This window comes from Sminthopsis crassicaudata, chromosome 4 (assembly GCF_048593235.1).
Source record: "Sminthopsis crassicaudata isolate SCR6 chromosome 4, ASM4859323v1, whole genome shotgun sequence".
NCBI lineage: Eukaryota > Metazoa > Chordata > Mammalia > Dasyuromorphia > Dasyuridae > Sminthopsis > Sminthopsis crassicaudata.
In genome coordinates, this window is record NC_133620.1 from 354496620 (window position 1) to 354523773 (window position 27154).

General features: G+C 50.0%; 2 protein-coding genes across 2 annotated transcripts in view; one reads left to right on the forward strand and one right to left on the reverse strand.

The window, feature by feature from the left end:
* DHX8 (DEAH-box helicase 8) overlaps positions 1-1336 on the forward strand; it is a 30247-nt gene extending 28911 nt beyond the window's left edge. The window contains exon 23 of the mRNA XM_074261715.1: positions 653-1336. Coding sequence (XP_074117816.1) covers positions 653-872 — 220 coding nt within the window. The 3' untranslated portion in view covers positions 873-1336. The remainder of the gene's footprint in view (positions 1-652) is intronic.
* A 3615-nt stretch (positions 1337-4951) lies between these two features.
* ETV4 (ETS variant transcription factor 4) lies at positions 4952-21209 on the reverse strand. Its single transcript, XM_074261716.1, is given in 14 exon segments — positions 4952-6000; positions 7082-7183; positions 7425-7597; positions 7759-7827; positions 8823-8865; positions 8867-8898; positions 10635-10891; positions 11253-11411; positions 11927-12050; positions 13038-13091; positions 19645-19692; positions 20002-20095; positions 20419-20529; positions 21074-21209. Coding segments are annotated over 13 exon segments (1440 nt in total). The 5' UTR covers positions 20479-20529; positions 21074-21209; the 3' UTR covers positions 4952-5775.
* Between the last annotated feature and the right edge of the window lie 5945 nt (positions 21210-27154).

Genomic DNA, 27154 nt, shown 5'->3' on the forward strand with positions numbered 1-27154 from the left:
TGTATTCATGTGAGCTCCCTGCACCATATGGATAAATTTTCACAGCTAAAATATGTATATCTGTGTTCTTTTCCAGCACTTCTTCTAGTACTAATATTTCTAAGAGGATCAGAAATACTAGTTTGACCTCTACAGGTCTCATAGGGAAATCATATTTTCTTCCAGTTCTTATTAGCCTAAGTGATTTCTCTGAGGCTGTGTATCTTTGGGTATATTCACACTAGGATAATTGTTGCAATTCACCTTTGGTGTGAGCCTAATTTGCAGGACAGATAAAATTATTTGGTTCATTAAAAAATTTCACTAGGTTTCTTAAAACTTTTTCCATTTGTGATCTCTTTTTTGCCTGAGAAATTTTTATGTGATCTCAGGTATACAGGTAAATAAAATAAGTTTGCAAATCAAGCATTTACTGATAATAAATCATAATTTTGCAACACATTAAGTTATAAGACCATACATAGGGTCGAGACCCATAATGTAAGAAGCGGAGGTCTTGTTGTACAGTGGTACATTAATGGTAAGCAGAGCTTAGTGGAATAAAAAAACAAGATAGAAACTAGAGGGTGAACAGGTGTGGTTTCATAGGTTTTGTTGTAGACCAGGGTCACATAATATTGTAGTTTTAAGTCTTGTGTTCATCTGTCCACAGGGTGGTATACCATGAGCTGGTGCTGACCACCAAGGAGTACATGCGGGAGGTCACCACCATTGACCCCCGGTGGCTGGTGGAGTTTGCTCCAGCCTTTTTCAAGGTCTCAGACCCCACAAAGCTCAGCAAACAGAAGAAGCAGCAGCGGCTTGAGCCCCTGTACAACCGGTATGAGGAGCCAAATGCTTGGAGAATCTCCCGTGCTTTCCGGCGGCGGTGACAAGGGAGCCATTGACTGTGGCACAAAGTATTCCGTTTTGAGTTCTCGCTAGAGGACTGAGGCCCAGGACTCCAGTGACTTTTATTTAAAACCCCCTATCAGGAGCACAGCTATCCTTGTGTTGAGAGGCCCCAAAGCCAAAGCAGGACATCCTGACCTGCACTCTCATTTCTTTTCTTGTGATGAAAGCCTCAGAAGACAGGAACCTCACCCTGGCCATGAGATACATGCTGCCCCCTTGGCTGGGCCGAACAAATTGTTACATTTCCAAACAGCCTGTGCTACAAGATCCTCAGGTCAGAGGACCCTGATAAGCCGCCCATCAACCCAGTGCTTTTTGAGAACTTGGAGCCCTTTGGTGGCACTGCCCTAGCTTTCCATCTACCTTCCAACCTGTTTCTTCCAGCTTAACTCTTTGGAAATATGTATTTGTTTATTTTTAAATACATTTGTATATATTTTTTTCCCCTGCAGTTGTTTCTTTTAGCTAAAATGTTAGTATATTGGCCAGTCTTGAGGAGAGGGGGATTTAGGATGTGCAACTGGGAGCACATGGTAGAGAATCTCTTCATTCCCCCCTCCCCCCCGCCAAACTCCCCTTTCCCAGAATCAAAGCCCTTTGCGCCTGGGCTGGACTTGGGCAGAACACACATGTCAGCCTGGGAGTCTTGTCTTTCAGCGCCGTTTCTAGCATAGTTAAGAACTATAGGTCACTCAGTGATTAACCACATCCATTTCACAGAACTCTCTAGTCTAGGGGTCTGAGTGGTTACAGATGTTGGATATGGAGGGATTTTCCTCCTATACAATGTGTAATGTGTCTTATTTCCTCTTCAAAAATGCTAGGTGACATCACAACTTTTTATTTTATTTAATTTCCACTCCCATCACTCCCTTCCACAAAACAGGCCTAATATTCCCCCAGGAACTCTTGTGAATTTTAACAAAGAAGCTTTCTATGGCAAAACACACATGGCCACACAAACACCTTCTTGGAGATGGTTTATGGAAGCTTAACAGCTGCACTCTAGCTGCTCCCTTTTCCTAGGGCTTTGTGTGGCCATGCCTCATCTGGGCTCTCTCTTTTTGTGACCCCAGAAGGGCAGATGCTGCCCTGTTTGTAGTGGACAGCACTTATATGAGACACAGTGTGCTCAAGAGCTTCTGGGAAACAGAAAGGGCTTCCTAGAAGTGGTCTTATGTGAGGAAATCACCAGGGCCCACAATGTGTTCTGGGATGTTTCAGATGTGGAGTCTGTCTCCCGGTGTCTGAGCTATCACTGATCTTTAACTGATTCTAAATTCTCTCCATTGGACTTCAAGTGGTCATTAGGCCTTGTTCTCTGAAAGAAAAACATCTCTCCCCTTGCTGCTGTCTTGTTTATTGGTTGGGCCTCTATCACTGGCTTTGCTTTCCTTTCCCTCCAGTTAGGGAGGGAAGATCAGGTTTAAATGTGGTATAGAGAAGGGAGTCAGAGGTCTGAGAACCAACTTTACACTTTGTGCATCCTGGGCAGACTTATGACAACCTCATTGGAATTTAGTTTTCTTTTCTATTAAATGAAAAAATTAGGCTTAATCACCAAAGTCTTTTCCGATTCAAAACCTTTCAGTCTTCTATGCTGCTAACTTGTGAAAGAGTAGCAGTTAGAACCAGGCAATATGACCTTGTTAGTGTCCATATCTGTGCCTTCCTTCTTGCTTTTTCTTTGTTTGCCCCTAAATTGATCTGAGCCCTTTTTGAGCAAATCTGAGAATCCAAGCCACCTGCTGGGGAGCAGAGTCCCCATTTAGGAATTGCTTAGTTCTGAGGTGGCAGGAATTACTTAGGGAGCTGAGGAGGTTCCCCCTGTCCCCTCACTAGGTATACCTTTTCATTTTCTGTGCGGGGAGGTTAAATGTTTGAATTTGAAGGGTCCTGGGAAGTTGGGGCCCTGAATGTCTAGCAGAGAAAATCAGCTTGAAAGTCTTAGGAACTGAGACTGTATGTTTGGTAAAGCTTGTAGAGTGAGGCTAAGTGGGGCCTGGGGATAAGGGAGACTGGGCAGAAAGCAGCACAGCTCAGCAGTATGACAGAGGAACTCAGGTGTTCCCAGAGAAAGCTGAAAGTGTATTCCTCCATTGTTTATCCCGTGGTCACTGAGCACAGCTTACTCTTGCCCTGTCCAGTGCCAGCCTGCCAGAGGGGACAATAGGTGACTTTGAGGTTTCGTTGGTGGGAGGGGACTGCTCGGTGGGCCACCTATCAAGCCCAAGACAGCTGAAGTGGTTTGGGTGGCCATGTAGAATGCCTCCTGGCCTCCGGCTCTGTGTGTGTTCTAGTGACCTCCTCTTGGAGAGCTTGGGTGAGACACAACCTCGTGGCCTCCTCATCCCTCGCCCACGCCAGGGGCCCTGCCGAGTCTACAAGCCCTCCTGACCTTCCTCCAGGAAAGATCAACACGGATTGTGGAGCTGGGGCCGTGTAGATTCCTTCCCTGGAGCCGCTTCCCCACCCTATCCATTTCAGGCAATGATGTTCCCAGGAATGGACTGTGGCTCTTGCACAATGGGGTGCTTGTTGCCCTTCCCTTAGTTCATTTTCCCCCTGACTTTGGGTGATGGCTAGGGAGAGGATATGGATCTCATGCTGTGATCTGGAATCTTCCTGGTTATGAAAGTCTATTATTCTCCATGGCTCAGCAGGTAGCCAGGCTTGGGAGTTTCCTGCTCCTTTCATCTGATTTGTGATGTGTATGCACATGCGCCTGCATATGCATGTGTATATTGGAACTCTGTGGGGTGTATACTGGGCTGAGGAATCCTGGCCTCTCATTCAACTCATTGTAACCTTGCTCTGACCACCTTCACTGTACCTGAGATGATCATTTCCTCCCAGTGGACTTTCATTTATTTGGTCAAGCTTCTCAAAATTTAAGCATTAGAGCAATTGAAGAGCTGTGAACAATGGCTAATCGTGCAATTAGCTTTTCAAGGGGCATCAATCGGCAATTTAATTCAGTCTATGGATTTTTTTTCCTTCTTTTTCTATCTGCCTCTTCCTGTTTATTTTTCCTTTCCCATTTTCTCCCTCCCCTCAATGTAGTCTCTGGCCAGAATGTGACATTGATGTATCTATTAAATGAAGTCTTATGTTCCTTGTTTGAAATTTTTAAAAAAGCAAATCCCTCAGAGATATAAAATGAAACAGGTTTTTGACCTGAATTTGGCTCATAATCTTACTTCTTCCCTTCCCCTGTGCCAGGTTACCGAATCACTTGGGATCTAGTTAACCAGCTTGTGTGTCAGCCTGTGTTTCTTAGTTCCTTCTTTGCTTCACGGGGTTGTAGTGGCTTGAAAATCTATCTGGAGAGCATCTGTTTTTGCTTTCCCCTTTCTCCACCTTCCCAAACTGGATCTAGTCAAAATGGAGGGGAGGGGGAGGAAGAAGTTTCAGTTTTATCTGAGTTCTTCCTCCTAGTCCTATCCTGTCCTCCCACCATCACACCCACCCATAGCAACATCACCTGTTTCAGCTACACACAGCTCAGGTATCCTATTCATCACCTTCCCTGCAGTCTCCCTCCTACCCATACAAATTCAGCTCCGGGAATCAGATTTCTTCCAAATTTGGAAGAGGAGAAAATTCTTTTCTCCTAATTCCTCCTCCCTGGTTGTCTTACCCTCACTGGCCTAGCTCCTAGGGCATACTTTGGCTTTCCCCCTCACATCCTGCTGCCCCCTCCCTCTTCCATCCCCAGCAACAATGCAACAATGACCCTCAGCCTGCCTAGGAGTGATGGGAGGAAGCCCTGCCTGGCTCTCTACTCAGGGAGGAGCCACCAGCAAGAGCTAGGGATAAGTTACTAGGGTACCTATGCATTGCGGGAGTGGACAAGAATTAAAAGAGAAGGAAATAAGGTCAATTAAAAAAAGTTAGAAAACTAGAGTTCTCTGGAAGAAAATTCTTGGGAGTCCCTTGATTTTGAGTCTATAACTAGATTGTTCTATATATTTCTCTGATCTTCATCCCCAGCCACCCTCCTATCCATGCCCTGGGAGAATAGCACTGAACCTGGCAACATTAAGGACACAGAGACTGAGAGCCTGGCAGGGGCCTTTATTGAGATCTGGAGAGAAGAGGGGGCATGGATGGGGGGAAAGGCTAATATGCTCTCCTTTGAGGAAGATCCCTCTCCGGCCCATCCTGAAGCTTCCCAGTCTGAGGCAAACCTCTTGTTTTCATGAAGAATTGGGGCAGAAACCCCTCCCTCAGGGAACACAGTGGAGAGTGTTTGCCATCAGTCACCTGCAGGGAAAGGAAGCTAGCCAAGGTATCAGGCCAATCACTTTCTTAGTTCAAAAAGCGTTTTATTGACCCAAGGGGACCCAGTTGTAACCAGGAGGCTGGGGTGGAGGTGGGGATCCTGGGATTTGGTAATTGAAGAAGGGGGCATATCTAGGCCTGCTTCTCTTCGTGGGAACTGATGGGAGCTTTCTGAACCTCAAAGATCCACCAGGCTTGGAGGCAATACCGAGAGTCAGTCCTCTTCCCCTGACCTACCTGGCAGGGGCAAACCTTCCCTGCTCTCTGTACTGGGGGAAAAGACAGGGTGAACCATTTAGGAGGAAGGGAGAGACCCTGAGTGGAGTCCTCTGGGCAAAGCCTTCTACTTATGGACAAGTTCTTTTCCCACCCCATCCAGCCATTTGGTTGAGCACCATGGGTAGGGTCCATTTTAGTTGGGGAAGGGAAAAGGGATGACCAGGGCTAGGGAACTGCCCCCCAAAGTTTCCTGGAGTGTCAGAGAAGGGAGTAAGGGCTCCTGCCAATACCAAATGTATCCATATGTACAAAGAGGATGTCATAGCGTTCCCTGCCCCCACCTGGGGGGTTTGTGGGTTCTTGGCGAGCTGTCAGAGGCTAGTAGGAGTAACCGCCCTTAGGCCCATAGGGCTGCACAGAACCCCCAAGCTCCGGAAGGTACGCAGGGCTGTCATCCAGGTGAGACAAAGGAACGGTGTCCTCTTCGCTGACTGGCCGGTCGAATTCAGACTTGAGAGTCGGGCGCTGATTGTCGGGGAAGGCCAGAGAGAAGAGGGCCTCCGGCTCACACACAAACTTGTACACGTAGCGCTCTCCGGCCACCTGGGGATAGAATGAGAGCTTGGGGAGACCAAGGTCGGGGATGGCTGGGCAGCAGCAGGGATGCCTGGAAGTCTCCATCTCTGCCCCTGCAGCATCCCCACTCAGTAAGTGCTCCATGGCCCACCCTGCATTTCCTAAAAGGCACTATGAGATCCCGCAGGATGTGACCAAGGGTTCCAAGAGAAAATACAGGCACATGAGCTAGACCTGAAGGCCAGGCCATTCCAGCACTCTCCTTTTTATAAATGAGAAGAAAACCTGATGGGATAGGAAGGTACAGGAAGGGACTTGCCCGTAAAGGTTGCATTTGAATCCAGGCTCTCTGACAGCAGAACTAGGGCCCACCCCAGTCAGAGTCTTCCCTTTCTATGCTGTTCATGCTATCAGGAGTTACCCTTTTAGAATATTAGCTCTTTTTTAGACTTATCTTTTTATTTGTATTTATATGATTTATACTTATTTTAATTTTGGGGGGAAAAGCTTTTTATTTCAAAACACATGCATGGATAACATTGACCCTTGCATAGCCTTGTGTTCCAAATTTTCCCCTCCCTCCCCCTACTCCCTCTCCTAGATGGCAAGCAACAGGATGTTAACTTTTGAAATTTTCTATGCATCAAAATTGCTTTTTAGGTAATTGCACCCAGGGAGAGGCAAGGTTAATGTAATCACCTTTAGTCCCCCTTTCCCATTCTCTCTCAATCTGCACTACCCCAGTCTCGTTCCCATCCTTTCCATCAATATATTTAAAGCCCAAATTTCCTGTGGCAAAAACAGCTTGGGAAACCTTGATCTAACCTCTGAGCCTTTTAGCCTTGACCAGTGCAGCTGTTGGGAACAGGTGGAAGAATAGGTTGCCAGATAAACTTTTAACCCCACATTCTGCCCTGCTCTGTCCTCCCGCCTCCCCCACCCACTACCAACTATTTCCTTGGGAGGGGATGTTAAGGATGTACCCCCCTCTCCCTCACACAGCTTCCTTCCTCTCCTAAGCTTTAGAGTCCATTCCATCTTCTCCCACAGGGCACCCACCCCCTCCCACCACTTGCCACCTCCATCTTAGCCCTTTGGCGAACCCAACCTTCTGCATGATCCCTTTCTCGTAATAGTAGCGCAGCGAACGGCTCAACTTGTCATAATTCATGGCCGGCCGATTCTTCTGAATGCCCCAGAGCCGGGCGACCTGGGAGAGATGGGCAAATAAGTCTGAGGCTCGGGGGGCAGGGCGGGTCAGGAGGCAGGAAGGAAGGGAGAAGAGGAGGAGGAGAGCTAGGAAAAATGCCTAGTCTTCATTCATCCAACATGGTCAGACACCCCTCCCCCAACCTCACCCTCACCCAAGAGCCACGTCCCTGATAAAAGGTGGATGTCGAAGGAATCCGCTTCCAGCCCTCTTGGTTAGTGGGGGAAGGGAAGACCCTCACCTCTTCTGGTTCAATGAGCTTGAACTCCATCCCTCGGCCTGTCCAGGCAATGAAGTGGGCGTTAGTCGGGTCGTCCAACAGGGCCACCAAGAACTGCCAGAGCTGGAGGGAGCCTCGGCGCTGGTAGGGGGGCCCTTCTCGGAAGGCCCCAAGGCCCTCCTGTTTGATGTCTCCTGTGAAAAACGGGGAGGGAGATGATCGGAGTCCTTCCTGGGTGCCGAATGGAAAAAGAGACTCCCGGCCTCCCTGCGCTGGACAGAGGAGGCTCAGACAGGAGTCCGGAGTGGGGAGACCTTCCTCTCTTCCCCGCCCCCACCCAGCCCCCCCCTCTGACCTTCAAACTTCTCTGGGACCACACAGACATCCTCCGGGAAAGGCCGAAGAGGCTTCTCAAAACCATAACCTGGGGGCAGCGGGGAGAGAGAAAGGAGGACGCGTCTTAGAGATTTGGGGCTCAGACCCCGCCAACCCAGTTACAGAAGGGAAGCACTGAGACAAAGGAGAGAAAAGTGGGAACAAGTCTGTGCTTCAGCCCTCTCGTCCGTGAGGGGGAGCAGACGGGCCTGAATTCAAAGCCAGCCTGAGACCCTTAAGAGCCCCCTCCTGGGCAAGCCATTCCAACCGGGTCCTCGCCTTTGTAACATAGCAGCTCCCTTCCCAGGGTGGCCCAGAGGAGCAAACAACTGTAAAGGGCTTAAAGCGGGGCCTGCCACGCAGTGCAATGTTAGCTATTACGAGGGAGGGAGGGATGGCCCTGAGGTGTGTGTCTGTCTGTTTTCCCCTGCTCTAACTCTGTGATTCTATAAATGTTTGCGAGGTACTGGGGGGGGGGGGGGGGGGGAGGGAGACGCAGACAGAGATAGAGGGACATACAGATAGAAACAGATTGAGAGAAAAGAAAGGGAGGAGGGAGGAGACAGACTGAAACATACATAGAGACAGAGAAGAAGGAAAAGGAGGAGGAGGAGGCACAGACAGACCAGTGACAGATAGAAATTCCATTCCACCACGAGAACCCCTCGGGCTGAGACATTACTGTGCCTCGGGAGCCCAGAGAACTTTAGTTCCGGGTCTGAAGTTGCTGCCTCAAATACTCTAATAAAGGTCACAAAAACAACAGGCGCTTAGAGCTCAAGTGCTCCAGGCGCAGCTCACAGGAGGCGGCTCGCATTGTCCCCACTTCACAGATGAGAACCTTGAGGCCCAGGGCCAGGAGCCTGGCTGGGGGCCCAGCTGGGAAGTGCGTGAGCCGGTTTCGGCCGCTGGTCTCCAGCCCCTGGGCCCTGCGCTATAATGAGGGGGCAGTAGCCAGAGGGCCCGTGTGTGCCTCGGATCTGTTGCCCTCCTGGCGCCGGTAAGATGGGGCCCGGAGTCAGGGTGGGGGTGCAGCTGCCTTACCCACGGCTCCATCACCGGGGGAGGGGCCAGGGAAACCGTCCTGCGTGTAGGTACATGGACTGACACCCAGGAACATCTGTGGGGGCGGGAAGAAAAGCTTTCCGTCACGCGAGCGGGGGGGGGGGGGGGGGGGGTATGAGGGGGGAGGCGCAGCCCCTCACGCGCAGGCGCTGAGCGCCCTGCCCAGGCCTCCCCCATGCCCTCTCCGCCTCCCGGGGCCGTCAGTTATCCGGGCGCCCGATTTCTTTTGGGCCTCCTGAGCGCCCGGGCCGTGAGGGGGCAGCTGCAGCCCGGAGAGAGGCAGGGCTGCTGAGTCGGGTTTTCCCTCTTTTGAAAGGAGGCCAGGATAATTCCAAGCCCGGAGGAAGCCTCTGGGAGCGGCTATTTCCTGTTTATACGGGGGAGGGAGGGACGGGAGCGCGTGAATGGAGAGCAGCAGCTCCCAGAGAAAAAGATTCGGTGTCTTCTGGCGGCGGGGGGTGGGGGCGTCCCCGAGAAGGGCAGATGTCGGGTGGATTAAGTTCCAGATGGACTCCTTCCCCGTTCTGGGAGGGAGCTTGGGTCTCTCCGGTTCGGAAGACAACAGCCCAGAACCCCGATGCTACTGGGCCAGCCCCCCGGCATTTACAGCCCACAGGGCGAGGGCGGGGGGGTGGGGCAGGCTCGCCCCTCCCTTCCCGGGCAGTAGGCTCCCCCGCCCAGAGGGGATTGGATGGAAGACAGTTCTGGGACGATTCCTCCCCCAGTTCTCACCTATGAGGGAAGAGCTGGAGGTGAAATTTGACACCCCAGGGATTGGGGAAAGGGGGGCGGGGAGGGGGACTCATTCATGCCTCCATTTTGTGAATGGAATTCCTGACTCCATTCAGCGGGAGTTGAAGGGGGAGGGGCCCTGAGTTCAAGGGCGCGTAACCCGATCCCCTTCCACTCCAGCAGTGTTTGAAGGTCAGTGGCAAGAGCTCTGCCTCCATCCGGGCCTTCCTCCTCCGCTTCGCAGAAGGGAGGCGCCCTCCTTGGGAGAGAAGGGGCTCTGATGTCCGGGGGCCACGTGCACACGCACGTGTTTGTACACCCCACCCCCACAGAGGGGCACAGCACGAATACCCGGATAGGCCGGGGCGCGGGCGCGCAGGGGCACACACACACACACACACCTTCCCTCCGCTAAGGTGTGAAAATTGGGAAGGAAACAGCTCAGTCATGTCAGAGCCCCCTCCATCATTTTCTAATCCAACCCAATGTCACTGATAATACACCCAGGCCCTGCACCGCTTTAAACTACAAGGAGAAAGATATTCACACACACGATAGACGTCCGTATGGGTATATGTGTGTGTACGTCTGTGATCTATCGTGTGTAGGTTTCTGTGTGCATGGCTCCTCTGCTCCACAGCCACCTAAGGAAGTAGAGGCTTTTATTATCCCCATTTTACAGATGGGAACACTGAGGCACAGGAGCGGGGCTTGCTCACCTGTGAACGTGGCTAGCAGATGTGTGTCTCTCTGTGGCTGTATGTATGTGTACATAATACAGCGTGTGTATCTGTCTCTCTCTCTCTGTATATAATGCACATTGTTTTATATTTGTATGTATAAGACACACATCCGCACGTAGCAGGTGCACCTGGGCGCCAGAGGCCCAGAGAGGGTGACGCTGCACGGCCGCTCCTTTTCCTCACCATGGGTGACACAGCTGACCAGCGCGCATGTCTGTGCCCCTCCCCCGTGCCACAGCCGCCACCGCTCCCACCTTACAGACACCCGGCACACACTCAGACTTCCCTCTCCCTCACGGACCCCAGCTGCTCTTACCCGAGTCATAGGCGAAGTCGGTCTGCTCCTGCTTGATCACCACCCCTGCGCCCGGGTACCTGTGCCCGCCGCCGCCCCAGCCCCCGCCCGCCTGCTCATACAGGGGGTCGTGGTACTCCCGTTTGAAGCCCTGCTGGGGATAAGGCAGGCAGGGCTCCGACAGCTGGGGCGGGCAGGGGGCTGCAGGGGCTTCCCGGCCCCCAGCTTGGGAGGGGGGGAAGGAATGGCATAGCTCTGCGGGCTGCTGGAAAACGGAGCTGGACGGAGGTGGGGATGGGACAGGGCAGGAGGAGAGAGGAGAGAAGAGTGTTAGCGGTCCCCTCCTTGTTACTTTTTCCCTATTTTTTCTCCTTCCGCAGGGGACTTTCCTCAAGAGCCGGGGATTTGGTCGGGGTGGAAGTGCGGATCCCCCTTGCTCTGTACCTCTCCCTCTCTACCCAGGATTCCAGGTGTAGAGCGGAAGGAACCCTAAAAGTTACTGACTTGTCACCCCTTCATTCCACAGAAGAACTCTATCCCCTGCACCACACTGCCTGGGAAAAGCAGCCAGATGGAGGCCTGAGGGAGGGGATCCCCTATAGCCGGGACTGGGACCCCCACACCCCGCCCTCCACTCACCTATGCTCCATGACGAACCCATGGTTGGGGTTGGGTGGGGCTGCCCCTGGGGGTCTCAAGAAACTCCGCTCAGCGCGGGGAAAGTGCTGCAGAGGTGACTGCCCTGGGGTGCTGTGCGGGGGAGACTTGATGGCGATCTGTCTGGGGGCATCATAGGCACTGGGGACAGACAGACATGGGAGAGAGACGGGGGAAGTTGGAGGAGCTTCCCAAGGCATAGCCCTCTCCCATCTCCTCAACCTGCCACTTTTCAAACCTTAAAAAGCTATCCAAGTATAAATTATTATCATTATGTCATTCTCGGCTCCATCTCCCTCCTCCTCCTTACACGCACACTCTCCCCAGGGACAGTGAGGTCACAGCCCCACATTACAGAGAGGGATGGGAGGGGAGGCTGAGTGAGGAGGAGTCTGAAACCTCGGGACCCTCGTCTTGTACTCTCCTTAATCTGACCTGCCCCCCCTTTCTGCCAGGGCAGATTTTGGGGGAGCTCAGTCCGGTTAGACGAAGTTCTTTCTCATGAGGGAACCCCCCCAGTCCCCACGAAGTAATTTTCACAGCTCCTCCCTCCCATGGCTGGACAGTGACTTCCGTCTCCTGTGGGGTCCCGGTCTGGCCACTCCCCATCCTTCCCTCACATTTGCGTCCTCGAGACCCTCTCCGCCCGGGCTCACCTGGTATAAAGGCACTGCTCGCCACGGTGGTAGGAGAGCGGCGGCTTTCGGCTGCAGGACAGGGCCGGGTCTGTCCGCGGACTCTGGGGCTCCTTCTTGATCTTGGTGGTGGGACTGTGGAAAGCTACTGAGGGGGGAGGGTTTGGAATCGGCAAAGCGGATCTCGGTCACCTGCTGGCTTCCCTCCCCGAGAGTACGTGTCCGGTATTCTAACTCTCAGCTGGCTGGAGTACACCTCTAGGAAGGAGGGGAGGGGGCGGGACCGCAGCACCTAAGTCGCTCTAACACCTCAGCCGCAGCGGTCATCACCGCTGTGCAATGGTGTGTCACTACTGGCCCTGTGGCTAATGCAGACATTAGCCAGGGACAATGCCCAAAGCTAGACGTTGGCCAGAGACGCTGCTTAAAGTTCAATATTCACCATAATCCCAAACTCCCGAGGCCTGGTGCAAACAGACTTGTAATTTCCTAATGATCCTGGCTCTCTAGAGGAATTGAACAGTTTATACCTGAAGCTGAGTGAAAGGAAGGCTTCAGCATTGAACCTTAGACCTCAGGCGGAATGTTTATTCTTAGTTTAGGGCTCAGAAGTAGCTTCAGCATCCTACCCCATTCGCGATTATCTGTGCATAATGACCTCATCTCCTCCGCCCCTCAGCTGGGTTTTAAGCCCTCCGTGAATGGAGTCAGAGAAGAGGAAATGTATAGAGGCTTTCATTATGTTCTGGTGCCAAATACTTCGAATCTAGAGTCAAACATTTCATATCATGCGCTGCTCAGGATTAACTGTCCCTGTTCCATGTGTTTTTGCCCTTTTTTACATCCCAACACTTAGCACAGCGCCTAGCCCATGACACATAAATACAGCACTTGATAATAAATGCTTGTGTTTCATGGTTGATCTCACAGAAGTGTTTCTCTCCCCAGAACTTCTGTTCAGATATTTCTGACTGGTGGTCTATCTGTATTTATATAGCAAAATGGGGATCCCTCCCCTACCCACACTTTTATCAGAGAAAAAGGGAAAAGGAGTCGTTTGATGTATAGGTAAACTTCCCTCGGCTTATTCCTTCCTCTCCAACTCCCTTCCAAACAGGGCCCAGGAACTCACAGTTTTCGGAATGGAAATCTGGAACAAACTGCTCGTCGCTGTCGGGAACCTGAGCTGCAGAGAGAAGGTTTGGGAGTGAGCTTGGAGCTCACATGTGAGCCCAGGTTGGGGTGGGGAGAGGATGGAAAGGGGCCCAGATCTGACATTTTCAGCCAAAGATTAGAAGGAGCCCAAGTTAGATAAGATGCATTTTTGCCCTTTTATTGACAAAGGGCTTCATGTCCTAAGGCCCCTCTGCCCGCTTCTTCTCTCAAGTGAAGACTCATCTAGTTTGTGGCTGAAACATTCCCAGAACCTGTCTGAGGAGATTCCCGTGTCTTTTCCTACAAGATTTATTTTAAATCCCCCCCACCCCAAATTGAAACAGGCTTCCTCTTCCCCTTTTTCTTCCCCAACTCCAGAACTTAGAAGTGTCATGAGAGGTAGGATGGGGGATGGGGATATCACCTGTGTACTTAGTCGCAACAGGGGAGAATTATGGGAAGGAGGACTGGGGGTTTGGGGAGTTAGGATGCCTTAGGCCCTTTATCTACTGCTGTCTCAGGGTGTGGAGGGGAACTGGCTGCAGCTTCTAAGAATCTTAGGAGCTGGGAAGTCTGACACGTTGGCACAAGTTTTAAGGGTGTGATGGAGGGGGGGTAAATGTAGGGAATTTGGAGCAGCATGATAGGAATAGAGTGGGTGGAAGCAATCTATTCTGTGGAGAACGGAAGGCACGGCCCCGTCCTCCTGAGTTGGGGCCTCCCAAGAAGAATGCAGTGGGGAGACTGATAAATGAAAGGGCCAAATAATTTTCTGACTCTAGGAAGGGGGCTTGAGGTTGGAGGTAGGGGGTAGTTTGTCTAAGAGCTCCACAGGGATTCCTTTCCTAGGAGATTGCTAAGAAATGGAAAAGGTTCTGTCTAATATGCAAGGAGAGGAGCTGAATGGGATAGCCTTTGGTCCAGTGGGAGTCAGGATGATTCTCGGGCTCAGGTCACTGTAATGCAGATGCTCACATTGGTCTTGGAAGCTGGGATTTTAAGGCCTGGGGAAGACTGGGCCTCTGAAGGTCCACACAACCCCTAACCATTCTCCCAGTCCTGGGCTGAACATTACAGCTGTTTCTTTGTGCTATTATCAGTGTTTCTTAAGGGAGAACAAAATGAGATGGAGAAGAGAAAAATCAGAAGAGAGTTATTTGCACACTTACACACACACACACACACACACACACACACACACACACACACGTGTCAATTTGCCACCAAGTTCTTTTAAAGTACAAAAATGCCTAGTGCTTTTGGTTATAGACTCATGGTCTGCTGAAAGAGGGAAAGCCTGGAGTGGACAAACAGCCACAGGAATTTGTAGACCTCTCCATCACAAAGGAAACAGTAAAACAATTCCAGAAACGATCGCAGATATCAGTATGAAAACAAAGAGTTTGGAACCTGAGTTTAGATTCCTCTTTATATGACTTGTATAAATACTAAGTAAGAGAATATCTATGAAGGGCTGAAAACACAGTGCCCAGTACACAGTAGGCACTTAATAAATGTTTGTTCCCTTCCTCCCTTCCTTCTTTGTGTAACCTTACACAAATCATTTAATTTCCTTGGAACTGTCTTCATCTGTAAAATGAAAACATTGATTTAAATGGTTCCTGGGGTGCTCTTTAGCAGGTTGCACCTTTGATTTTAAAATCCATTTCTAGAAGCCACATACATCCAGATTTTTAGGAACCCATCGATAGAGTTAAGGAAACCTAAAGAGTCCCCAGGACCTTAAAGCTGCAAGACTTCATGGTCCATGAGTTCTATCTCTTGTGGGAGGAGGCAGACCCCTTATTCTCTTTTCCATCCCACTCCCATCTTGCCCCATCTCCAATGGGTACAGTAGCCATGGCTGCCTAGAGAAGAAGGGTAATGGGATACAAGATGAAGAAAATTCCTCCCCCTCTCCCCTACCCACTTAGGCAAGGGGGGTCTCTAGGGAGGGAGGGGAGTGAAGGCTCAGAGCCTGGAGAAAGGTGACGCACTCAGAGCCCCCATGGGACTTCATTAAACAGCTGTTTCCATTGAAGTAATGGGGCCAGGGCTGCCCTTGTTGACGTCACTCCCTCCACTATCCCATTAAGACGGATGCTAACCTGAACCCAAAGCCCATATTGCAGCACTCCATAGGTCCTGTCCTATCACCCTTTCTTTTGCTTCATATTCGGGTTTTAAAAAGCTGTGACAGACATTACCCCATGAAAATCCCCAAGGGAGGAATTCTATTCATCTCCTGTTCTAATCCTGGTTGGACAGCTAGTTGGTGCAGCGGATAAAATGCCAGGTCTGGAGTTAGGAGGACCTGAGTTAAAAGCTGATGATCTCAGATACTGGCTTTGTGACCCTGGGCAAGTCACTAAACCCTGTTTGACCCAATTTCCTAATCTGTAAAATGAACTGGAGAAGGAAATAAGGAGGCACTCCAGGATCTCTACCAAGAAACCCCAGATGGGGTCTCAAAGAATCAGACACAACTTAAATGACTGCCTTGTCCTGATTAAGCCACCAATTATGTGACATTAGGCAAGTCTCCCCCCTGCTCCGGATCTCAGGTTCTCCCTTATGAAATGAGGGTGTGAGGCCGGAATACATGACTTTGTAATTCTGTTTAGGTTTCCAGGTCTAGCCTTCTCAGTTTAATTCTGCTTAAAGAAATAAATCAATCTACAATCCTAGTAAGATAAGCCAGGATTAAATATGGTGGTCCTACAGAGAGGGCTTCATTACTCAGCTTCTCATCCCCCAAGCCTTCCATGATCCTGTCTATACTTCCTCCCCACACCTAAGGAGAACTTGGAGTGTTAGTGGGCAGAATCAGGAGCACCTCAAATCAAATGCTGCCTGAGAAACTTAACCTCCTTCGGACCTAATTTCCTCATCTGTAAAAATACAGATAATAAGAGCAAATGACTACCAGGATTGTTAATATGAGGATCAAATTGCTAGGTCAGCTATGATCATCATCATCATCACTGGAACAAAAAAGTTCACACTTTAGGAAGAGGATGGGGAGGGACAAGACAAGAGAATTGGGGGATGGCTTTGTTTGCCAAGTATGACAATAACAATGATACAGAGACTTCCTTTCCTGGACAGCAAACCAGCAAACACATTTTCTTTAATGGCCACTTTTGGTTCTGAGATCACAATGATTTGTTTTATTTATTTACCTGAATTCTGACTTCCCTGTCCCATTCCAGCTAGCTACCAAACTCTCCATAACAGATGAACCAGAGGGTTATACTTGATGGTTTTAGACTAATAATCTCATAAGACCCCTTCCAGCTCTCAACACTAGGCTCTTATGACTTCTGACAGTGGATGAGGATGGCTGTTGAGGGCAGAGAACTGCCAAGCTAGGAAGAGATCTGAGGACACTCTTTTGTTTCCTGCCTCTGTTGATGATTAGTTGTAGGACTTCAGACAAATCATTTCTCTCTGGGTTTTACTATAATTTAAAGGAGTTGAATCCTTCAAGATCCCTCCATGTTCTAATGTTCTTCAAGTCTATGCAATTCAGGAAACTAGCATGGAAATGGGAAAAGTTAGAAGGATGCTCCACAAAGATTAATGGAAGGTCTCCCAACCCAAGGTCTGGAAGGGTTAAAGTCATCTTGAAGCTGTTCACACATCTATCCCCCAAATATCACTTTCCGTTCTACAGTGAACCACCTAACCTTAAATTGGGGAGGGGGTAGGAAATAGTCCCATCCACACTCTGTGAGATGGCCAACAAGTCAAACTAAAGAGTACCGGTAAAACTAGGGGGGAGAAGGGGAAATGAATTGAGTGTACCCTTACACACAGCATACCTTAAGACACAACTACATATACAAACATGAGAATAGAAATCCAATCCTGCACATACACAAATTCCTTAATTCCTTCGGTCAACTCTAGCCACAACAGTCACAAGCATTCGGAACCTGAATCAGGTCACACAGGTATATCCACAGGCCAAAGGGACCAAAGGATGAAGGAGATCTCAATACAGAGGGCTTGAATCATATGACGCATGAAGCCAGAGGAAATATTCTCATTTCCACGGAATGGAACCCAAGCTCAGATTAGCTACCTCGTGCTGCCCGCCTAAAGCGCCAGAAGAGAAGCCTTATACAGGATGGATCAGTTCCCTCATCCTCCACCAGCCAGGTGGTCCCTCAGAATCAGACCCAACTTCAGGGCATTTTCCCTGCACTCTCTTTTTCCAACATTTCCACAGAGTCCTGGCACCCACCCTGAAAATGGAGGTCCTTTCGGACCTTTCGGAGATAAGGCTCCGGAAAACCAAGGATAGGAGTCCTTGTGGCCATTTCTCGGCTCAGGAACCCCCCAGACACACCCTGCCCGAGCACCTCTAAGCTGTCCGTGCCTGGTGGTCCGCCTGACCACCCTCCCTTGCCTATCTCTTGGTCCCCTGGCCCTGGCCCAGCAGTGGGGCTCAGCAAGGAATACACTGCTGATAGCCCCTTGGCAGAAATGGGTGGCTCTGCCCCCGGAGGACTAAGGAAAAGTGGACTTGTAAATCCTCTAGGAAGCGGTGGGGGAGGTGGAATGCGTACCACCCCACATTTGGTCCAGGGTTCCCAAAAATCACCACTTTCCAAAGAGCAATTCCTGCCCATCCCCCCCACCACACCCTTCGAGCTCCAGCCTCCCTCCCCACCTATTCCATTATCTCAGGGCCCCCCTGGGCTAAGAGGGGAGACTGACCTTGTGGGAGAAGGCAGTAGAGAAGGCCAGGATGGTGACTTGACGGCAGAGGGGGACATGGCCCCGGCAGCTGCATCTGTCTCCGCAGAGAGAGTGGGAGTGAGTGGCCTCAGCATCCCCACCTCAGGCCCCTTCCATCTCCAGCTGGGAACCGGAGCCGCTCCCACAGAAGGGAAAGGGAACCAGGGAGATCCCAGTCCCCCTCCCCCTGCCTCTTATGCTTCCCTCCCCCTCTCTGGCCCTGCATTGTCCACCCACTGGATTTGAATGTACAGGGACTTCAGAGGAGCAGAAACAGAGAGACTACTCCCTGGAGCCGTTTGCCCACGTATCCCTAATCCCTTTTGTCCCTCTAGAAGGAGGGGTAGGAAGATATTTCCTCCTCTCCCCACTCCTAAGCCTAGGCCACAGATGGGACTGGCCGATACCGAAGCCCACCTCAGGACTATCTTCCTAGTCACCTCCTGGGGTGCTGACCACTTGAGAGTCACAGAAATTGGGGACCTTCAGCCTGGCAAGCCCAGGGGATGTTAAACTATAAGGAATTAATGAAAGAGATAAAAACAGGAACCCAGAAAATCCTGCTGCAAGGAAGACCCGACCTTACTATTCTGGCACTTTAGGTGGGAAGGATGGAGACTGAGAGATAAGATTCCGGGTTTGTAATTGTAATTCCGACTAAGAGCCATCTACTCAGCCCACTTCAGAGATTAGGAGAAAGTCTCATTTACATAATGCCCCAAGCGTCTAAGCAAAAGTTCTTTCCCACTAGCCCCAAGATTCCCCTGCAGTTCATAACATACAAAATATCACCTGAATAAGACACCAGAGCTTGAGAGGTGATGGGGAGATGAAGAGAGAGAAATCTCTCCAGAGATTTTTGGTCATCAAGACATAAAAATGAAGAGTTTAAGACGGAATGTTAATCTTTCCAGCCAGGCCCACCCAGAATGTTTACAAACAAAACCACTAACAAGCCACCAATTTTATCAGAAACAAACTCATGGACAAATACCAAGTGGAAAAAAGATGACCTCAAAGATCCCGTCTATCTCTAAATCTAATATTATCAGAACTTATTAAAATATTTCAACTACCCTTTCCAGAACACATTAGGTGAAATGTAGCAACCAACCACACCCAAATCCAGATCCTCCCCCTATCAGATACAGCTTCAGACCTTAATACAATACATCCATCAAACACTATCAAAACCCTCCAGCCTGGGGCTGGAAAAGGATGGTTGAGAGAATATCACTTGGAAAGTGGAAAAGGGAAAGAGAGGAAAAAGAAGAAATATCTGATTTATGACCAAGGGAATTTAGGGACAGATCCCTGGCCCCTGGAGGCAAAATAGACAGAAAAAAAAATCATTTCAACTTTTTTTCTTCTTTTGTCTTACACACTGAATAGCTGATTGTCTAGTGGGGTGGGGGAGGGGGAGGAAGAATCAATGTTTTGGAAACTCTTGAAGATAAGTAACAAATTAACTGCTCCTTTCCCCACCCCACCCCCACCCCAATACACACCTCAGTCTTCCTACAGGGCCAAGCAGACTTTGCAAAAGAAAATTTCAACAAGGAAAATGGGCCTGAGGCCAAGTTCCATTCATAAGCAAATACCCCGCACAATGGTCTGATTCATCCCCAGGCCTAGTTACACAAGCTTAGAAGCCCGCTCAGGGCAAGAGAAAATAAATACATCAATATATATGTCCACACACTGGGCTGGTGGGGGCGGGGTGGGGAAGAGCCGAAGAAAAGGAGGGAGCTTGGGGGAGTCCCAGAGCTGCAGGGGGGTCGGGGTGGGGGGAGCAGGATCGGAGGGAAAGGAGGGCAACCAAAAAATCCCAAACTCACCTTCCGTAAGCCAGGTCTCCTGGAATTGGCTCAAGTCCTGGAAGAGATCTGAGGGTTGAATAGAATAAAATGGGATGGGGAGGTGTTGGTGGGGTAGGAAGACCGGGAGATGAACTCAAAGCCAGGGAGCTCCCCCTCCCGACCCAATCGAGGCTGCAGGAGCCACTAAAGTGGGGTGCACGCGGGGAAATAGCACTTCTGTCCTCCGAAAGGAAATGCCACAAGTGGTGGGGGTGGGGAGGGATTGCACACTGGGCCCGGGCATTTATTCGGAGGGCCTGGCTGGGGACTGGGAGGGTACAGTGTGGTTTGGGACGGGGTGGGGGAGGTACAGGTCCCCAGAACCTGGCACTTCACCTTCTGACTCCGGGGGCGGCAGGGAGCCAGGGTCCATGAGTTTCCCCTGTGTGACCATCGGAGCTCGGCTCAGACTCCCATTTCCGGGCGATTTCTGGGGGTGGGGGGAGGCGAGGGGGAGAAAAGGGCCCAATGGACCCCGAGTCATCCTCTGGAGTGGTGGAGAGGGGGGGATGGATATGGATGGGGCGGAGGCAGCCAAGGGCGGTCACGGGGCTGGGGCGTGGAGGTCTGACCTAGGTCCCCCGGGACGGGCAAGGAGCCGGTCCCCGCAGGGGATGCGAGGGGGTAGGAGGGGCGAGAGTGGGGGTGGGGAAGGTCGGAGGGATAGGCGAGGGGCGAGGAAAGTTGGGGAAGGGGTCGGAGGAGGAAGGGAGAGAGGTGCCCGCGGTGCCAGGGGCCGAGACCCGCGCTCACGCTGGAGAAGGTGTACGGCACTTGCTGGTCCACGTATCCGCCTTTCATCCTCCGCTCCATTCGGCTCCTCCCTCAGACCTCGAGCCTCGGCCCCACCGAGGGGGGGAAGACCTGGGGTAGGAGTGGGGACGGGGCGGGAGCAGAGTGGGAACGGGGCTCGCTCGCAGACCGCCCGGGAAGGGGCGGGGGGGGGCAGCGGCTTCATTGGGAACCCCAGGTGGGATGGCCACATTTCTGCACCTCCGGAGGGAATGAGGGCTTCCCCGCTGCCACTTCCCTCCCGCCAAATGACCCCCACCTGCTCTGGAAGCTTTACAATTCTTCCTTTCTCTTCTTTCTGCAACCCTGGTCTGCTGAGATCGGTTACATAAGACTTATTTTGTGTGTGTCTCTGTGCGTGTGAGTGCGCGCGCGTGTGCGTGGGGGTGGGGGGAAGGCGACGGATGCACCATCCTCATGCAACTAACTCAGCCCGCCGCCTCTTGCTGGACACATGGACTCCCGGTTCTGCAACCCCCCCCAACCTCGGTTTCCCCTCTCCTCCCCCACCCCAAATTTGCAGGAGCATGTGTGTGCGCACACGATCGTGTGTTATGGGGTGTGTGTGTGGGCGGGGAATCGCACTTCCTCCCCCTCCCCTCCCCCTCACCCTCACCTGAGGAGGGGGCGTCAGCGCAGTTGCCGCTTTGGGGTCCGGAGCATGTCCCCGGACTGGGAAGCAGGGACTCCGGGTTTCGAGACAGAGCAAGGCTTCCTTAGTCCCCAGTCCCAAGCGCACCAACTTGTTTTCCGGCCGGAGCAGACAGTTGTGTGCCCGGGGGACCCCCCGATTGGTGCATTTCCTTCAGCACGGGCTCAGCTTTCCCCGTTCCCTTTGTTTCATTGACTTTTGTGAATGAAACCCCAGGGCCGGACACGCCCGCCAATCAGGATCGCAGCCCGTCCGAGTTCGGGGGCGGAGTTTCCCAGCCACCCGGGCCAATCGGAACGCAAGGCCTGGTTCAGGGCTTCATTCACGGCTTGGGCTCTCATTCATAAAAAAATAAACTTGCTGCTCTAGGAGTTCATTCATAAAGAGCTTCGTGTAAGGGAAAGGAGCGGAGCAGAGCAGAGCAAGGGGCCGGGGCGGGTTCTCGACTAAGTTTACCCACCCGCTCGGGGACGGAAAGGCGGAGGGTGGCTCTGGCTCTGGGATTGTGTGTGTGAATGTGTGAAACAGCCGTCTGGGTTTGTGTAGGTGCGTGCGCAGCGCACTCCCCACCCCGAGAAGAAGTGTACCTCAATGTGTGTGTGTGCGTGTGTGCGCGCGTGTGCACAGAGGGAGCGCACAGGTGGCCGGCCAAGCATCCCCCACGAGGTCCTTACCCACTCCGCCGCCACACTTTCCCTGTCCATGTTTCCATCTCTCGCCCTGGGGACTAACCCTCCTCCCCCCGAAAATGTCGCTTGTAGTGGCTCCGGGGTAAGCGGGCCATCTTGGAGCCAGTATGGGGGAGAGGAGAGCATCGGGGGCCGGGGGCCTTGGAGAAGGGCCAGGCTTCAGTGGGCAGAGATCAGCGGTGCCAGCGGGGCTAGGGCCCTGAGGAGACACAATAGCGAGGGCATCTCCCTTCCCGGGGGGAGGGGAGCCCGAGTAAATTCGGGGATTGGGGCTGGGTGGCCCCTGGCGATGACGTGGGAGGAAGAAGACGGAAGGTGGGGTGGGCTTTGCCTCTTCGGGGGCTGCGGGCCAAGCGGCGACGTCCCAGGCCCCCCGGCGCCGCTCCTGACTCACTCTGCTTGTTTTCACCACAAGTGCCCGGACCCCACTGAAAGTAAAGTGCGTCCTTCAGGGGCAAACTAAGCCCCCTCTCCCCCGCCCCAGCGGCGGTCTCCAGCCGGGGTGGGGGCGGGGCGTGGAAGAGGAGGGGACGGTCGCTCGGGGATCGTCGCTTTTCTCCCCGGGAGATAACGCCGCTCTTCTCCCCCGGCCTAGGATACCAGCTCTGCAGCCCGGGCATTAAGGGGAACATTTATTCCTTTCTCCGCCACAAAAATGTGCAGCGAGGACCAAACTTCGGGCTGGGGGAGGTGCCTTTCCTGAGTGACTCACGCCGTTTGGGAGCCCGAGCTGTCTGGGCACAAGCAGGGAATGAACAGCTACCAAACTTTATTTTTTTCAGTGTTAAGTACGAGACTCACATCGAGGAATGAAGAAGGAACAGAAAGAGCAAGAGGGCGTGTCCCGATACTTCAATGTTTACAAAGCACCCCTCCCCCCAGAATCCCGAGGTTCCGGCCCGTCGCGCCTCCTTTCCCTCCCGGCAGAGAGGTCTCGCTGAAGGTCCGCGCCCTCAGTTGCAGGTGTTATCCCCAATAACCCGTTTGTGGGCACACACATTGGTAAATGCCCATGGGGGCCCTCTCCACCTCCCGAATTCTGAATTGCTCTCCCCAGCAGCTGCCACCTTTCCCCTTCCAACTAGGAATTCTAGCAGAGTTCACATTTCCATAACGTGTTAAAGTGATTAAAATGCATTTTATTTTAGAGATCTTTTGCTGTTAAATCACATTCATTTGGGAATAAATTCTTCCCTCTTGCCCAGCCAGTCATCCCTTGCAATAAGAATTTATAAGAGGAAAAGAAAAGCACTTTAGCAAAGCCCGTAAAACTATGGTGGCTAACTACATACAATATTCTATACCTAGCGTCTCCATTTCCTCAGTGAAGGGGGGAATAGTTCGTTATAAGTTGTTTATCTACAACCTTCTGGACAACACCATCGGACAACTAATTTATATTCATATACAACATGCTTAATTTATAATTAATAATAATAATAAATAAATAAAAAGGCATGTTTTATGATGTTTATTTTATGGATGTGTAAACTGAGACGGAGAGAATAAGAGGCCATACAGGAAGTGACGTTATCGGTATTTGGACCTGCGTCTCCAATGTCTAAGACTAGTGAGTTTTATGCTCCATCGCGCAGTTTTTGAAGAGAACAAAAATACCCACACAAATCTATAGCACAGAACAGAATGTGGTCAGTGCATCACACGCATAAACAATGACGTACCTCTACACTGAGTTTTTTTTTCCAGTTAAGCCGTCCCCATGCCTTTTTGCACCGTCTGTCCCCTTGTCTCTAATCCTTGGCACCCCTGGCTTCCTGCCAGGTTCAGATCAGGTGCATGACCTTCTCAAATCCTTCCATGATTTCCCTGCTGCTCTCTCCTCAAATCACCTTGTCTTTACTTACTTATCAGCATGTTTTATTCCTCAGTTTTTAGTCTCCATTTGAGAAGAGGCTCAGGCCCATTATGTTTTGTTCCCCTCCCAGCAGAGAGACCCAGCTCTCGGTCTTGCTGAAGGTACCCTTCCTTCTACTTGTGTGTCCGGTGTTGGGCTCAAAGGAAGCACTTAATACTTTCAGGTTCTCCCTCTTCCTCCATCATTCAGTAACCTCTCTTTCTTTGAGGTTCATGTTATTCATATCTACTACCCAATCAAAATCCCCAATGCCATTCCCCTTCTTTTCCTCTCCAACTCCTGCCTCCTTCCATTTGATATAGAAACTGATTCTCCCTCAAACACCCTAACCACTCAGTACCTCAAACAATCCCCCTCCCATGATCTACTTCTGCATCCCACACAAACATGCTCATGCTCTTCATCTTGCCATCACCTATAAAATGTGCTTACCTCCAGCTTCAAGAATTCTGAAATTCCACCATGATGAAATTCATCAGGCCATAATCTATTGTCTTTGTACTTTTCCTTCTGCTTTCCTTTACATAATTCTATTCTTCATTTTCTTCATGATTTTTGATCCCTTGGTTCCTTAATTTTCTGCTATTCCATCTCCCTTGCACTAGCCACGGTCTTATCTTCTCCCCATCTTGACTTCTTGGTGAATCAAATCAACCCTACACTGGCCTCCTTTCTCACATCCCTAGCTGCTGATTATGCCCAGCCAGGCCTCAGCCTTGGGTCTCTCCCCCTACTCATTGCTTTCCTAGCTACTTACATACTGCTAAACAAAGGGGAGAAAACTACTCCATCTTTTGATGGGGTACACTACAAATAATGGAACATATGGGGTGTTCCAGGAGAACTAGCACCTGTGAGGGGAGCCCTTTTTAGAGCTGTTCATCTACCTTTGGTATCTACCTGACACTCAGCTCTCCCTTGTGTTTTCAGGAAGTCTCAGTACACAATGACCTGTCAGCCTGTTGGTGAATTAGGGGGATGTCTACTGCAAGCATGGGAAGACTCCCCAACTCTGCCACAAAGGCTAAATGGGTGGATGAGAACAATTCATTCCAGTGCCCAAGAAGCAAGCATTGTAGAGTGTTTAGAGATTGGTCAGTCATAGAAGATACTAGGTCATGCACTGCATTCTGGGCCATCACCAGTGATCCTCACTTTTGTTATATGTTCAAAACAGATTATCTTTCTACCTAAATACTCTCCCCAACCCTTACCTTCCCAGTGGAGAGGACCATACCATCCTCTCAGTCCCTCAGGCTCACTACCCAGGAGTCATCCTGGATTCCTCTTATCTCCATACCCAAGGACTGCTGATTTCACCTTTGTACCATACACTCCTTTCTCTGCTTTGACACTGCCACTACTGCAGGTGCTCATCACCTCATGCCTTGATTATTGTAATAGCTTGGTAGTGGTTTTGCCTGCCTCAAATCTCTTTCTGCTCCAATCCCTTCTTCACTGAGCCGTTAAAGTGATTTCCCTAAAATCAAGGTCTGATCATTTCAACTCCCTACTCAATAAACTCCTATTGCTTCCAAGAGCAAATACAAAATGCTCTGTCATTCAAAGCCCTTGATAATCTAGGCCCCTCCTATTTTTTCAGCCTTTCTGCTTTATTCCTTTCCTATACACCCACTCTATCCTCCATTACACATTCTTTTTAAAAAATTAACAGTATTTCATTTTAAAATTATATGTAAAGATAATTTTCTACATTCATTTTTGTAAGTTTTTGAGTTAACAGATTTTCTGTCTCTGTCTCTCTGTATCTCTGTAATCTCTCTCTGTCTCTCTGTCTCTGTCTCTGTCTCTGTCTCTGTCTCTGTCTCTCTCTCTCTCTCTCTTTCTTACCTCCCCCTCCCCAACACAGCAAGCAGTCTGATATAGGTTATATGCATACAATCATTTTAAACATATTTTTATATTAGGTATATTGGGAAAGAAAAATCAGAACAAAAGGCAAAAACCATATGAAAGAAAAAAACAACAACAACAAGAAAAAGGTAAAAATACTATGCTTCAATCCACATTCAGCCTCCATAGTTCTTTCTCTGAATGTGGATGGCATTTTCCAAACCAAGTCTATTAGATTTGTCTTTACATCACCTCCCTGCTAAGAAGAGCTAAGTCTATCACATAGTCTTGCTGTTACTGGGTACAATGATCTCTTAATTCTCGCTTCCCTCCTCATCAGTTCATAAACTCTTTCTTGAAATCAGCCTGCTCATGATTTCTTATAGCATGATAGTCCAATACATACTTTTTGATCTAGCAATTCTAATTTACTTCTTGTTCCATGAACAAGATGCTTCATCTATTAGCTTCAATAATTTTTTTTTGGCTGCCTGGAAAACTCCTCCTGGCTTCTTTTAAAGGCAGTTCTGACTTCCTTTAAATCCCAATTAAATCCTACCTTCCATAGGAATCCTTTCCCAACCCCTCTTAATTCTAGTGCCTTCCTTCTTTTAATTATTTTATATTTATCCTGAATATAGCCTGCTTTGTATATATTTATTTGCATATTGTCTCTCCTTAGTAACTGTAGACTCCTTTCTTTTCTTTTTTATGTCTAGTATTTGTCAATGTCTGATACTTTTTCTTGTTCAGTTGTGTCCAATTCTTCGTGATCCCATTTTGGGGTTTTCTTGATAAAGATACTATAGTGATTTGCCACTTCCCTTTCCAGCTCATTTTACAGATAAGAAAACAGAGGCAGACAAAGTTAAGTGACTTGCCCAGGAGCATTCATCCAGGAAATGTCTGAGGCTGGATTTGAACTCAGGTCCTCTTGACTCCAGGTCCAGGTCTCTCTATCCTATCACTTTGGGACTTGTTACTTTTCTCCCATAGAGATAATACTGATGCACTGCCTGATTTTTAGTAAATGTTTATTAATTGTTAATAAACGCTTGTTGCTCCACCTATCTCTGGAGAATATAAGATCCTCAAAAGCAAAGACTATTTTGTTTGTGTCTTTGTGTCTCTCCTGCTCAACTTAGTACCTAAGGACCTAGGAGCCCCTTAATACATTTTTTTGAATTTGAACATTCCAAGAAAATTCTAATGATAATGACATATTGCCTTGCAACACAGTCATCTATAGTGGGGGGCCAAGAGGAAGAAGGAAGGATCATAGACATTCGGCAAAATATGGAGAAATGAACTCTCTTCTTTTATTCCAATACCCACCACTCTCCAATATATTATGGATAGGATGGAGACCAGTTCCTCCTAGGGCAGTTATAAAATGTAGATATAGGCTTTAGATATGCTAAAGTTCCTGCCCTCCAATCCTGGGAGCTGGAAGATCCAAAAGAATAAAGATGAGGAAAAAGAAAGCTGTGTTGGGGGCTGGGAGGGTGGGGTAGCAAATAGATAAACTCTAGGGGAGCAGTGATTAGAAATACCCCAAAACTGTGAGGTAGAGTGGGGGTGGGTGGGGACTAGGCTGTCTATTAAGGAAAATAATGACAATTTTTG